Below are 14,114 nucleotides of genomic sequence, written 5' to 3'. Positions count from 1 at the left end.
TCTGATAAGCTCATGATACACCTCCACCCGACCGTAATTAACCGTTAGGTGTTATTGTCGAGACGCACGCGTTTGAAGCTGGACAGACAAGTCTGAAGCGTGGACAACCTAGAACTGGTAGTAGAGCTGCTCATATCCTCATATGACCCAGGCTCGAAGTCTTCATTGCATTCAAGATGGTGGGCAAGAAATCCGGCAAGGCGATGATGCGGGAAGAGGGTATGTTTCCAGCAACATTTATGCCAGCAGACTAGCTGGCGCGTGCAGAGGAGCTTACGAAACGTCTTTCAGGATTGGCAAAGACAGACAATGGTCTGGACCTCTCGACATGGCCGCAAGTGAATATGATCAATCAGAAGAACTACTACACGTACGCCCCCGACTGTCTTAACAAGCTCTAATCCCTGCCTCCTGCCGCCCCTTGGGTCGCTGTTCGCATTACCCATGGGATAAGCTAACAACATAGCCTCCAGTGAATACTTGAAACGCGACGATCAATACCTTGCCTACCGAACACAGAATGAAGACAGCCGCGCACGACATCTACAAACCGCACGAGAAAACAAAGACCGAGGCGCCCTAGCTCAGACCGGTGATATGGTAGATACTACAGAGCTAGCAGATGACATCAATGATATGGAGAGTGGCGCACTGGGCTCACAGGATGTTCTCGGATCTAAGTTGGTAGTGATACATGTCGGTAGCCAAAACCTAAGGGTAGGACTTGGTAACGATGCTCTCCCAAAGACGGTACCTATGGTAATCGCGCGGCAATGGAAGGAGAATGAGTCTGAAGAGGGCGACGGCGAACCGGCACCCAAAAGAATCAAAATTGATGGCGAGATACCGGAGAAAATGGACAAGTGGTTTGGAGAGGACTTCAAGAAGGAATTTGCGAGCATGTCTGCAGACCTCAAAACCCAGATGCGGAACAACAAAAGGAGGCTCTTACCAAACTCTAAGGAGTTGGTCCTCAATTTCAACAAGAGGCATGAACCCGACGTCATCACGGAGCATAACGATCCACACCGCATAGAGTGGACCGAGATCCCTTCCAAACAGCCACCCGAATATATCACTGGAGAAGCCGCTTTACGGATACCTGAAGGCTCGAAGCCCCGGTACAAACTTTTCTGGCCCATACGGAACGGTTGTTTCAACGAAGTCGACTATGCAAACAAGAACCTGTTATACAACGATTTCACGACAATACTGGAAGAAAGTATCAATAACCTACTTGGTTTATCGCACCGGAAAGATTGGGCACAGTATAGCTGTGTCTTCATAATACCGGATCTCTACGAACGGACTTATGTTCAGACGGTACTCAGCATACTGATCAGAGACCTTGGATTTGGGCGCGTCTGCTTTCAACAGGAAAGTCTTTCGGCTACTTTCGGCGCTGGGTACTCCATATCCTGCATCGTCGATATAGGACATCAGAAAACTTCCATTTGCTGCGTAGACGAAGGACTTTGTGCTGAAGACTCGCGAATCAATATGAAGTACGGCGGTGCAGATGTCACCGAAACATTCGTTAGGATGATGCTACATGATCAATTTCCGTATAGAGATATCAATCTCAGGCGGCGTTACGACTTCCTATTGGCAGAGGAATTGAAAAGAAAGTTTTGCACCATGCAAGAACAGGATATAACCGTTCATGGCTGGGAGTTCCATCTTAGAGCCTTTGGACAGGATACGAGGAAATACGAATTTAGAACATACGACGAAGTCATGTTGGCGCCTCTGGTAAGCTGTTCGTCACTCTTTACAAATCACGCTGACAATGAAAGGGCTTCTTTCGACCTACAATTTTTGATCACACAAAGAAGCTAGAGTGTCGCCGGAAGTTGATTGACCGTTCATATGATTTATACGATGGATCGCCCAATGACCCACTGTCCCCGGCGCAAGCCACAGTCATACAATTTGCAGCTGAGAAATACTCAAATATGACAGAAAATGGTACACAATCAACAACAGAGACTTCAGCAGCGGCTGCTGTAACCTCTACGCCGAGCCGTCAAGCCCACTTTAGTCTTCTCTCTCGCCTCAACGAAGTTGAAAACACTCCTCGCTCGTCAATCGCCGGATCTCCAGCACCGGAAGGCACACCACAACAAGCTGGCGCGTCCTCAGCAGTTGATGCAACAAATGACGCCACTGATGCAGGCAAAATATTCTTTGACCCTACCCTAGAAAAGATCCGTGCCGCTGAAGAGAGGGACAAGACTCTACCAGTCATGCCACTTGACATGGCTATAATTGCATCAATAACGCAAGGAGCTCGTGGCGACGAGCGCAAAATGCGAGACTTCTTTGGAGGCATTATGCTCATCGGCGGCGGCGGTGCTATGCCCGGGTTCGGTACTGTGCTCGAAGATCGACTGCGTGCGCTCAAGCCTGGTTTCCAGAAAGAAATCTTGATAGGTCCGCCGCCTAGGGAGCTGGATCCTCAGGTCGTCGTTTGGAAAGGAGGCAGTGTGTTTGGGAAGCTTAGCCCCAACGGAAACGACAGTTGGATCACAATGAAGGAGTATGATACCCTGGGCCACAGGTTATTGGTCCACAAGTGCATGTTCCCGTGGTAGTAACATGAATACGTCTTTCGTACCACGACCTCGCGCCTCACAGCCGATGTCACACGCATTATGATAGATATGACTGTGGCGGACGCAAAAGCAGACAGCCCAGGGATGTTCGGGCCAGTCTACAAGTAATATGAATGCTAAAACGAAGTCGCGCCAAGACGCACGCGGACACGCATACTATGTGCGCAAAATTGTCTGTAATGGAAATTCTCAAGCAATCACATTGTCTTTGGACTGAATGTGAGTGTGCGCGCGAGTTCTATCGATAGTCTGACTTCACGCAAGATCTGTTTGCAATTGCCTACATCGAGACTCTTGGGCTCCAGTGATTAACACCACACTACTGCTACAGGTGCCCCAGAGATCGCTTTTCGCCGAAAATGCCCTAGAAACCGGCAACGACCTTTTTTTAAGGTTTACGTCAAGGCTCGGGCTAAACCAATCTTGAGCTCCGTGCATGACAGAAACAGCTCCCGATTGATATTTTGGACAACGGAAATTAGATTCGAGATAAATTAACCAGACTCTGCAGCATGACGTGTGGAGTTGCGCGCGGACCAACCATTAGGCAAAATTAAAGCTTGAAGGGCCGTAGGTGTAGTCGGTTGATGCTTGGGACTTCGAAGCTAAACTCCAGTCGTCACTTGTGAGAGAGAGCTCTGCTCTCCACGTGCAACACTGCTGCAGCTTCCCCGCTACATTTGATAATCAACTTATCACTCCTACATTGGCCGACCAAGCATGCAGTGATATCTTCCTCATGACCATTCAGTCTTACATTCCTTGTCGAACACGCGCACTTTCTGGGCCCGGCCGCAGCTCTTCGACACGCCGGCAGGCTGAGGACGCGCTGTGCCATCCTTCGTTTGAGCAGCATAGTCCGACGCGATAGTCTCGATCCCTACCATCGCGTAAAGAATCTCGGTCCACGATCTAAACACCAGGCCCGTGACAATGTCTGATCCAAAGAGACCGAAAAGCTCTGCTGGCGAAGAAGCTGCAGCTTCAGCGAGGGCAACGGACTGGAGCGCGGTCCAAGAGAGCTCTACCCAGTCGCCAGCTACGGAACGAAGACATCACAACCGGTCACAGACGTCCACCTCCGTATATGGTACGTACAGGAGTCGTAATCTAGTTGAATACTGCTCATTCTACAATAGGAACGATATCTGGCAACACAACCCGTACTGGCTCAACCTCCGTCGAGCCTTCACCACAACAATCGCGCCCCAAAAAACCTGGTATGGGACGCCGGCCCTCCTCTCACCGCAATCAACATTTCTCTGTCCATGATGCCCAGGAGGAGGTGGACGAAGACATGGCGAAGATTAGACAAGCAAGACAGTCATCTGGCACTCTCAGGCGGCAGCCCTCGACCGTACGGAGGAGAGTGACCGCGCAACCACCTAAGCTATCGACAGTCGAAGGTGACGATGATGAGCCGATGTCACCTCGCGAGGTGAGTCTGTCTGGTCCAAAGTCTCCAGATGACAATGTAACATCTGGAGAAGAGGCAACCGTTGTAGCTGGTGAGGATGAAGAAGAAGAAGAAGTAGAAACTCCGGGTGCAGACGACGATGATGCCGACCTTAGCGATGCAGAGAGCTTTACTTTGCGAGACAGGCAACAAGCCATCAACGAAACACATCCCTTTGGTATCAGGATCTGGAAGCCAGCACTCTACAAGAAGGACCGATCTGTACAGAAGAACGCTGAAGGAGACATCCACTCTACACCCGGACTGTTCGTGAGTCGTTGGCTAGTTCTGTTCAACTTCATATGGTCGATTCTCTTCGGATGGTGGCTTGCGGCCATTGCTGCTGCCGGTGGTCTCTTCTGTTTACTCTTTGGGTTTCAAGGGAGTTGTGTCGAGTATGGAACTGTGCTGTTGGGCCTAGCGCGGTATTTGATCTATCCGTTTGGCAAATATGTTCGACTTATCCAGGATGAAGCATACGCCGAGGAGGATGAGGGTGAAGGAAGAAGCATCAGTGAATACGAGCAATGGCAGAGTGGAGACATCGAAGAAGGTCGACTCTTTTTCGGACCGATCAACATACAGGGCTCTATCATCGGACGAAGACGGAACAGTATCGACTCGACAGCCTCCGAGACCCAGAGTCTACTTGGACGGACCGGACGTGGTAACAGTAATTCGAATGACAATGATACCCGAAAGCGACGTCTGTTCGGTCGCGGTAAATGGACGCTCGGTCGCATCATCTTCTTCATCGCCTTCTATGGTCTATTGGCACCGTCCCTCCTGCTCGTCTCCGGTATATGCTGGCTCTTGGTTTTTACAATACCTATGGGCAAGGTGACTTTACTACTATTTGATCATATGCGACGGCATCCACTGGCACTCTCCTTCCACGCTGATGGTTCTGATGTCCGACGGGGTGGCGAGCAGTCTTCCTCGATCTTACTGTGCACATACCGTGCTGTTGGCACCAGATATTGGAAATACACAATTGACGGTACAAACATCTTCCTCATCAACTTGCTCGGAATTGTTGCTTTCGTCATTTTCGATTACTGGGTGCTTGGGGTAGCTCTTGGAATTAGAAACGCACTCACAAGCTCAGGCTTCGTCTTTGTGCTTGCACTGTTCTCAATCATACCTTTGGCCTACTTCATCGGACAAGCTGTGGCTTCAATTTCGGCCCAATCATCTATGGGCATTGGTGCTACCGTCAATGCACTGTTCTCCACCATTGTGGAAGTGTTCCTGTACTGCGTTGCGTTGAAAGAGGGTAAGGCGCAACTGGTCGAAGGCAGTATCATCGGCAGCATCTTTGCTGCTATACTGTTTCTCCCTGGGTTGTCCATGTGCTTTGGTGCATTGAAACGAAAGACTCAAAGATTCAACGTCAGATCAGCAGGGGTGACATCTACCATGCTACTCTTTGCCATTATCGGTTGCTTCAGTCCTACGCTATTTTACCAGATCTACGGCAGTGTAAGTGGTATATCGGGCTTTATTGGACCTACGCTAACGACTCCTAGCACGAGCTCAATTGCCATCAATGCGCTCATCACGCCTACACGGGCGATCGCGACTGCAGACGATGCTACTTTTCCCAGGCTCCAGCCATACATGATCGCTTTTACAAAGAAGCGCTGAAGCCGTACATCTGGTTCTGCTCCGTTCTTCTGTTTCTCTCATATGTCGTTGGCCTGTTGTTCACGTTGAGAACTCATGCCGCGGTCATCTGGAACAACGAGATAGATGAAAAGAAGCCCGAGAAGCATGATATGACCAGTAGTCAGCTGAGCACTAGTGGACATTTCGAGCACCCTCACACGCTGAATCTCCAATCATCCTTTGAAGCTCACAGTGGCACATCGCGATCCGATATCCGACAAACACAGTTGTACAAGCGTATTCTAGGACAATCTCTCAAATCTGCAGGTCTTACAACTAGCGGGGAAGTCATTCACGAAAACCATAAGAAGTCTTCGACTGCTCCCAGCACCATACCGTCCACACCACATGTCGTACCGCCGAAGGCTGACGGTGAGATGGCACAGCCCGAAAGTCTTCATGTCGAAGGCCTGTCGGATGAGCAGAACAATGCAATCACCCAGTGCATCGCTGAAATAGCCGCCACTGCCGCTGCTGTGGCTGCTCGTGATGCAACGAAGGCGCCACGAAAGGTAACACAGGCTGCTGCCACGGTACGAGCACATAGCCACCGAGGCTCGACTGTCGAAGAGACGCATGCCCATGGTGAAGCACCAGCTGAGCAGGCAGCCGGTGGTCACGACGCCCCTAATTGGAGTCGCAAGAAGAGTACGGCCATCCTTCTCAGCGCAACTGTCGCCTATGCAATCATTGCTGAGATTCTTGTGAATACTGTCGATGCTGTGCTCGAAAATGTGGATATCGACGAAAAGTTCTTGGGTATTACGCTTTTCGCACTGGTTCCGAATACAACGGAATTTCTTGTAAGGTCTCCACCTCGAACGAGCACTAAAGTTACTGACACAAATAGAACGCTATCTCGTTTGCAATGAACGGTAACATTGCTCTGTCCATGGAGATCGGCTCCGCCTACGCCCTTCAAGTTTGTCTGCTTCAAGTACCCGCATTGGTGCTGTTCAGTGCTTTCTACGGTGCATCTGGTCTCGTCGATTCCAAAGAAGTCATACACCATACCTTCAGTGAGTCTATAGACACATTCCCGTTACCAGCACCACTGACGACGACGAACAGCTCTTATTTTCCCGCAATGGGACATGGTTACGGTAGTGCTTTGCGTCTTCCTTCTATCGTACGTATACGGTGAGGGGAGAAGCAACTACTTTAAAGGGTCTATCTTGATTCTGGCATACCTCGTCGTCACTGTCGGATTCTACTTGTCGTCTTTCAACGAAGCGGGCCTGAATGGTGTTGATCCGTACGATACACTGGCGCTTGGTGGTCTTTTAGAGAGTACGCGATTTGAGTCCTCCAGCTTCAAAGTCAAGGGCAGTGGCACTCACGGCCGGGCTTTCTAGCGACGACGACTCTGATTTGCGTTGTTGCTTCTTCCCGGCTGCGCATTTGTGGCATCTTAATCAAGTTGAGACTCGAACTTTCATCTCTGCATTGCATAGCGATCGATGATACAGAGATCGGTAATTGGCTGGTGTCTAGACACAGGATAACGTTGTCGCCGAATAGACGGCAATACATTGCAAGACGATATACTACTCTAAGACGGAAACCCTTCCGGTGATTCTACCACCAGGAATCATCATTCAACACATAGCGAGGCGCCCAGGTACACATTATGAGACATGGGCATAGCAGATATAAGCGCGAGTCAGGGTTTGGCATCTCTTTTTTTCTTCCTTCGCTGTTGAAGCATGGTATGCATACGTGAAGGAGTTTTAATAAGACAAGATAACCCAACACATTCTTCATTTGCAGTATTCTTGCAGACAAATGACAGACAAGCCTACTCGACGCCAATAAGTAATACTCCATGACGTTTGTTGATCACGCCACGCCACGATGAACTACGAAGCGAGACATCAAGGACGGTTTCAGACTTGGCTTCGGAGTTAGCGGATCCGAGGGTGTATGGTGGAGGCACTACTGTTAGCCAATTATCTTGATGCTGACGAAGCCATGTATATCATGTCTGGGCCGGGATGTCTGAACTCGTCCTCGTCGCTATGGGGCTGTGTAGAAGAAAGTCGGATTGATATGCTGGAATCACAGTGAAAAAGCTGCTTGGCGGAGAGCTGCCCAGCCATGAGGTGAGGTGTTTCTGCGCGGTGAGCCAAGACGCCAATACGCGAATACGCCATTAAGAACTGATACGCTTAGGGGCTGGGGCTGGGTCTGACTAGTACTGAGTAATTAAGTGACGGGACTACTGAGTGACGGCAGGATAAGTGGGGCGATCAGATCCGGGCGGCCCCAGCGCAGCACGTTCACGATTTCCCCATATCTACCTTGGGTCTTCATGATCTGATACCGAGCCATGTCATGCTACACTGTCTTCGCCCCTCACATCATTCTCTTGCACGATCTTTGACGAGTGATCTCTGCCATAAGTGACATACAGCAATGACGCTTGTCTCGTCCTAAACAACTACTACTGCTCGCGCAACCCATACCCACAACCATGGTATCATGGACGTACAAGCTCATGGTAGCGGTAGCATCCGCAACTACCATCGTTGCGCAATCAACAACTGCAATACATGCCGCTGATCAGGCTAGGGCTGCAGAACCGCAGTTCGATCTGGCTGGCGGCGATACGAGTCACATTGCCGACATCGAGGGCATGACGGCCGCAGCAAGAGACAACGTAAGTCAGCCTGTAGTTGTTAGACTTGTATCATAGGGCCTAATACCGTGGCAGCCAGGTACAATGGCCAACCTCATCATAGCCAATACGGACAATGCCAACACGTTCCCCACTCAAGGAGGGAAAAATGTCGCTTACATTAGCTGCGACGCGAGAGACTATCCTGGCAACTTACAAGCTGCGAATGTTGTAAACATCGTTATGAAAGATCGAAGGGCATCTGCTGTTCTGTTGTTCAGTCAGGTAGCAGAAGCAGGTTGTGTTGCGAACACTACTGCAGATCAGAGCCTCGACGCATTATCTATATATACCATGATTGGCACACGGAACGCAACAGACTTGCTGAGTAGGCTTCAGCAAGCTGCGAATTCCACCACCTCAGAGTTCCTGGTCTCAATACAGAGGGCGGGGCCAAACAACCAGACAGAACCTCCAGGAGGTCCGTCTCCGTCGACTGCAGTGGCGATGATTATCTTGTATAGCATCACGGGTGTCATCACTGCATTGTTCCTGATCATAATCATGACTGGCGCTGTCAGAGCGCATCGGCATCCAGAAAGGTATGGTCCCAGAGATGGCGCCGGCCGACCGAGGCAAAGTAGAGCCCGTGGCATCGCACGAGCCATGCTAGACACTCTTCCAATCGTCAAGTTTGGCGAAGAGCAAGCATCGAAGCCGAATGATGTAGAGCTCGGGACTAGCAGTAAACAGACAGGCACCAACACGGGAGCGACGACAGAGGAATTGGAGGTCGCAAGCACAGTAGCTACGTCCACGGCAGCAAGCGCTCCCAAGAAGAGCTTAGAGAACACGGGTGGTATTGCACCAGCAGAGGCTAAGAGTACAGACGACGTATCAAACCGTGAGGCAACAGGATTGGAATGCGCTATATGTGCCGAAGAATTCGAACGTGGCCAGGACGTTAGAGTCCTACCTTGCGACCACAAGTTCCACGCTGGCTGTGTTGATCAATGGCTTCTCAATGTTTCCGGAACGTGTCCGCTTTGGTAAGACATAATCAAATCCTGCTGGTCCATTCTTTAGCTAACCCCTTCATAGTCGCATAGACCTTCGCCCGCCTGAAGCCACCGAAGATGAGGCAGTTCGCAGTCCCTCTGATGCACCGCCCCTCGAAGAGGATCTCCGCAGACGAAGCGCTTTAACGTACATATTCAGCTCTAGTCGTACGATGACGCGTGATGAACGCATTGCTGAGCTTCGACGTCTACGATCGACGAATGACGATGTCACCGACGGCGCAGCAAACGACTCACGAAGAAGACGACTTGCTGAACGATTAAATCGAACATTCGGCATCCGCACTCGACAAGCTGAACCTGGTCGATTGCCCGAGGAGAGGAATCCGACGGCAAGTGGCAGTGAAAACAACACCCCAGCGACTCGGCACGAGTGGGGGCCTTCCAGTACAGGGTGATCATTTTGCGATATTCTGTTATATGTATTTGTCATTTTCCGTCGGGGTACGAATAAGGCGTATGGAGCACATATTCAGGATCTTATTGAATGCACATAGGGTGGTGCCTGGCTTGGATTTCTGCACATACTGATGATACCCGTCTCACACTCGTTACTTCGTTACTGCTCTGTAGATATAATGTTACGGGCATAGAAGAATCACATTGAACAGCACAAGATCTAAATCGACATCCTCATCTGATGAAACGACAAGAATGCCGAACGTATACAGATGTAGTTGATAATATTGATGCACCAATCAAGTCTTGGAAACTCTGTATCTCATTCAGGACTACCCGTGTTGTCGACAGGTGACTGTCCCGAAGTATCTCCGGCCGGACCTGAGCTTCGGTGAAGCTAGATCTCGCAATGGACCTCCGACCAACCACGATTACCTGCATCATCTAAACGCTTCCACTCTGCCCGACTTCACAAGCGCTGAGTCTCTTGACTACTCATCTCACTCCTTGGCTCAGTCTACACCTAGCCTCCGTTTCAGTCACAGTCTCAACCTTCGTTTGCCGCCCTTGCCGTCGTCCATCATGGCGCTCGACACCTTTTTCCACAACAAGATAGAGAGCATGAAGCTCGAAATAATACAAGGACAGGCAGTACTCAGACGTCTGGAAGCACAACGGAATGACTACAACTCGAGAGTACGGTTGCTTCGCGAAGAGCTAGGGCTGCTGCAACAGCCAGGGTCGTACGTCGGCGAGGTGGTCAAGGTGATGGGGACGAAGAAGGTACTCGTCAAGGTGCATCCAGAGGGCAAATATGGTACGTGAAAAATAGCTGGTGCGACGAAACGTGCCCACTTGTCGCCATGCGTGGTAGAATGCATGCTGACGTCGTGGCTGCGCAGTCGTGGACATTTCAGACAACGTCGATATCGCGAAGCTCACCGTCGGGAAACGCGTGACCCTCCTATCCGATTCTTATAAACTCGAGAAGATGCTTCCCTCCTCCGTCGATCCGCTCGTGTCTCTCATGATGGTGGAAAAGGTGCCCGACTCTACCTACGATATGATCGGTGGTCTGGATCAGCAGATCAAAGAGATCAAAGAAGTCATCGAGCTTGGTCTCAAGCATCCAGAGCTCTTCGAGTCTCTCGGTATCGCTCAGCCGAAGGGTGTTCTCCTATACGGCCCCCCGGGTACAGGAAAGACACTTCTCGCTCGTGCCGTCGCCCATCACACAGACTGCAAGTTCATCCGCGTGTCAGGGTCGGAGCTGGTGCAGAAATATATCGGTGAGGGCTCACGTATGGTGCGCGAGCTGTTCGTCATGGCGCGTGAACATGCGCCTAGCATTATCTTCATGGACGAGATTGACAGCATCGGGTCGTCCCGTGTCGAAGGCTCATCTGGCGGCGACTCGGAAGTCCAGCGCACTATGCTGGAGCTGCTGAATCAACTCGATGGTTTTGAGCCCACTAAGAATATCAAGATCATCATGGCCACCAATCGTCTCGATATCCTCGACCCAGCGCTCCTTCGACCGGGCCGCATCGACCGTAAGATCGAGTTTCCGCCACCAACGGTCGAGGCGCGTGCAGACATTCTACGCATCCACAGCCGCAGCATGAACCTCACGCGCGGCATCAACCTGACGAAGATTGCAGAAAAGATGAATGGATGTTCAGGGGCAGAGCTGAAGGGTGTATGCACGGAGGCAGGCATGTATGCGCTACGAGAGCGGAGAGTGCACGTCACACAAGAGGACTTTGACCTCGCGACAGCGAAGGTGTTGAACAAGCATGACGACAAGGCGACGAGTTTGAGCAAGCTCTGGAAGTAGACGGGAGGTCTGTAGAGCAGCGCGAAGTGTATTATGAAAAAGAGCATAGACCGCGGTTTTCAATCAGATCGCAGAATAGGAGCAAGGAGAACATTAATCATGGTTGGAACGTCGTCGAGTGCACTGGAATTTGAATCCTATCCTCTACTTATCCCTTCTTCATAAATACCCTCCACTCCACTTCGTCCCTTCAGCCACTCACTCACTCCCTCAAGCCTCGCCATTCGTTCATTCATTCATTTGTTCATTCATTCATTCATTCATTCATTCATTCATTCATTCATTCATTCATTCATTCGTTCATTTATCCATTCGCCTCTTCATTCGTAAATTCATCCCCCCCCCAAAAAAAAAAACCACAACACCATCCTCCCTCCTCATCCATCACCGTGCCCCGTCCCCGTCCCCGTTCCCCCCATTCGCACGCACTACCCCATCGTCCTCCTCGTCCACGTGTCCAGCAGCCCCGGATCTAAGTCCCAATTCTAGCCCTGTCGCGGCATAGATTCCGTACCGTCGTACCACTCGTGCTGCGCAGGCGGATTGGGTTGTTGGGAGGCTGGCTGTGAGGGCGCTGAGGAGGAGGATGGACATGAGGTTGGCGATTGGGATTGAGAGGGGGATTGGGCGCATTTTTTTGGGTTGGTTTGGTTGGTTTGGAGGAGGTTGGGTGGGGTTTGGATGGGGTCGAGGGGTGTGGTGTGGTGTGTGGTGTGGTGTGGAGGCGATGGTGTGTTTGGTTGGGTGGGATGGGACGTAGGTAGGGTGTTGGTGGTGGTGTATTGACTGGTTGACTGGTTGACTGACTGACTGGTTGACTGATTAATTAGTTGGCTGATTGACTGACTGACTGACTGACTGACTGACTGACCGATTACTTACATATATATATAGATTCGTGTTCTCTCGACGCTTCTGCTTTGTTTCCATGCCCAGTGTGCTTTGTTTACCACTCGAACGACAAACGAAACGGAATGCGGAAAAGAATGTAGATACACACTGTATACGTATATGTGTACTTTTATACGTCCTAGCATTATGCATGTACTCTCCAAGAACACAATACATCTCTTCATTGAGGGGTGGCTTTCTATATTTCCTTCGATATCAGGTAAGATATTTATGCGCGACGACTGGCCCCGTGGGTAATATGGCAGCAAAACAGGCCCCTAAATTAGCTGCCAGACCCCCCCGCCGTCCAGGCTTACAATGTCGCGCAAGCAGCAAATATTGCGACTACGTTCCATGACGTTGTTCACTTTGTAATTGCCTGTTTCGTGCCGGCTCGGGCCAATCAGAGGGCGGGGTTTTCTGTGCTTTGTGTGTGTGATTGACTGACTGACTGACTGACGTGGCGGCCAGCACCTGTCCCGATATACTGATATATTAATTAATAGTATGATTCGACGTCTTTTGTATTGGTGAGCTCTTGGACTATTCGTCGTCGTCGTCGTCGTCGCGGAGGTGCTTGAAGGATTTCCGGCGCGGATAAGGGGGCCCGAAGGAGGAGAATGTGCCGGGGGAGGGTTTCTTGTTCGTCGGTCACGCCGCTACCGTCGTAGCTGCCTGGATGCTAGTTGTAGCCGTCGAGATGGAGGAGGAGAGTGCTGGCGCCGGGCGTGGATATGTTCTGTGGTAGGGTCATAGTGTAGGGGTATTCTGGAGGACTGTTTGGTAGGAGTGGCCACTTACGACAAGCCCGCAGGAGTAGATATCTGATAGGATGTGATCAAGCTTCACATATACGACCATCAGATCTGCCAAAACGGTTTGGAAAAGAGAGAATACCACCGCTATGAATCCAGTCTTCCTTCCGCATGGAGCCCCTACAGTGTATCGCCTCTGCATACACACACCGCGGACAATCTTCCGTCTATCGATCGCTGCGTCACCGGGGCAAAGTTAGGATCGTCTCGGATGGAGTATGTCTCTCTGGAATATGGGGTAGACGACAGTTTCGCCGGCTTTTATTCATATCGCTGTCGATATATGGGATTCGCAGGTTGCCGAGAGTCGCTGGGCTGGAAGGACCGCGAGGGTTTGGGAGAGCTCGGAGGGGGTATTATTGACGGTTTTGAGGACGGAGGAGGCGGTTCTTCTGGAGCTAGGGAGGATGCCATTAATTAGGGATTTGGTTTTGTTTTGTTTATGTTCTCTCTGGAGATGTACTGGGCTCTTGGAATGCTGGCCCTTGGGGCACACAGGTTGTTTCGCCTGGAGGAACTTTGTCTGTGACATGGACGCGGTCGGATCTACCTACGACGCTGGACGCCCTTCTGAAGCTTGTACAGTGGATAAGAAACATGGAGACAGCAGGTCGAGTATATATTTCCGTCGTGTGGCGCAGTATGTGGCACAGTAGGATTGATTGACGTTGAGACTCCTGCCTCAGGCAAGTAATGACTATCTTGCATTATTAGTTCAATGGTGCTGTGAGCGAGCA

At 50.7% G+C, this 14,114-nt stretch overlaps 5 protein-coding genes across 5 annotated transcripts; 4 read left to right on the top strand and 1 right to left on the bottom strand.

Annotated features, from left to right (window-relative positions):
* Positions 1-176: 176 nt before the first annotated feature.
* Positions 177-2,594, top strand: EJ05DRAFT_483536 (actin-related protein; the record flags this gene model as incomplete). Its single annotated transcript, XM_033745260.1, has 4 exons — positions 177-219; positions 292-370; positions 474-1,752; positions 1,797-2,594. 4 exons carry the CDS (start codon positions 177-179, stop codon positions 2,592-2,594), a joined length of 2,199 nt encoding a protein of 732 aa, XP_033603590.1.
* A 533-nt stretch (positions 2,595-3,127) lies between these two features.
* Positions 3,128-7,206, top strand: EJ05DRAFT_253982 (uncharacterized protein). The gene is made up of 5 exons (XM_033740194.1): positions 3,128-3,705; positions 3,755-5,553; positions 5,601-6,542; positions 6,590-6,758; positions 6,811-7,206. The coding sequence occupies exons 1-5, from the start codon at positions 3,549-3,551 to the stop codon at positions 7,092-7,094; spliced, it is 3,351 nt and encodes a 1,116-aa protein (XP_033603589.1). The 5' UTR covers positions 3,128-3,548; the 3' UTR covers positions 7,095-7,206.
* Positions 7,207-8,212: 1,006 nt separating this feature from the next.
* EJ05DRAFT_497695 (uncharacterized protein) lies at positions 8,213-9,833 on the top strand (the record flags this gene model as incomplete). The annotated part of the gene is made up of 3 exons (XM_033746575.1): positions 8,213-8,398; positions 8,453-9,405; positions 9,458-9,833. The coding sequence occupies 3 exons, from the start codon at positions 8,213-8,215 to the stop codon at positions 9,831-9,833; spliced, it is 1,515 nt and encodes a 504-aa protein (XP_033603588.1).
* A 416-nt stretch (positions 9,834-10,249) lies between these two features.
* Positions 10,250-11,964, top strand: EJ05DRAFT_253863 (26S proteasome subunit P45). The gene is made up of 2 exons (XM_033740193.1): positions 10,250-10,651; positions 10,737-11,964. The coding sequence occupies exons 1-2, from the start codon at positions 10,417-10,419 to the stop codon at positions 11,669-11,671; spliced, it is 1,170 nt and encodes a 389-aa protein (XP_033603587.1). The 5' UTR covers positions 10,250-10,416; the 3' UTR covers positions 11,672-11,964.
* Positions 11,864-13,113, bottom strand: EJ05DRAFT_253853 (uncharacterized protein). The gene is made up of 2 exons (XM_033740192.1): positions 12,554-13,113; positions 11,864-12,481 (listed from the first exon to the last, which is right to left on the bottom strand). Exons 1-2 carry the CDS (start codon positions 12,737-12,739, stop codon positions 12,056-12,058), a joined length of 612 nt encoding a protein of 203 aa, XP_033603586.1. The 5' UTR covers positions 12,740-13,113; the 3' UTR covers positions 11,864-12,055.
* Positions 13,114-14,114: the final 1,001 nt, after the last annotated feature.

This window comes from Pseudovirgaria hyperparasitica (assembly GCF_010093815.1).
Source record: "Pseudovirgaria hyperparasitica strain CBS 121739 unplaced genomic scaffold EJ05scaffold_3, whole genome shotgun sequence".
Classification (NCBI taxonomy): Eukaryota; Fungi; Ascomycota; class Dothideomycetes; order Acrospermales; family Acrospermaceae; genus Pseudovirgaria; species Pseudovirgaria hyperparasitica.
Note: the sequence above shows the minus strand (reverse complement) of the source record. Positions and strands in the feature narration are given on the sequence as shown.

Bases quoted from the DNA above. Each gene is read 5' to 3' on its own strand.
- EJ05DRAFT_253853 (XM_033740192.1), bottom strand. From the start codon at position 12,739: ATGTATTGTGTTCTTGGAGAGTACATGCATAATGCTAGGACGTATAAA. The intron at 12,482-12,553 runs GTAAGTAATCGG...TCAGTCAACCAG, and splicing joins ACACGAATCTATATATATAT to TCAGTCAGTCAACCAGTCAA.
- EJ05DRAFT_253863 (XM_033740193.1), top strand. From the start codon at position 10,417: ATGGCGCTCGACACCTTTTTCCACAACAAGATAGAGAGCATGAAGCTC. The intron at 10,652-10,736 runs GTACGTGAAAAA...GTGGCTGCGCAG, and splicing joins GCATCCAGAGGGCAAATATG to TCGTGGACATTTCAGACAAC.
- EJ05DRAFT_253982 (XM_033740194.1), top strand. From the start codon at position 3,549: ATGTCTGATCCAAAGAGACCGAAAAGCTCTGCTGGCGAAGAAGCTGCA. The intron at 3,706-3,754 runs GTACGTACAGGA...ATTCTACAATAG, and splicing joins GACGTCCACCTCCGTATATG to GAACGATATCTGGCAACACA. The intron at 5,554-5,600 runs GTAAGTGGTATA...AACGACTCCTAG, and splicing joins TTTACCAGATCTACGGCAGT to CACGAGCTCAATTGCCATCA.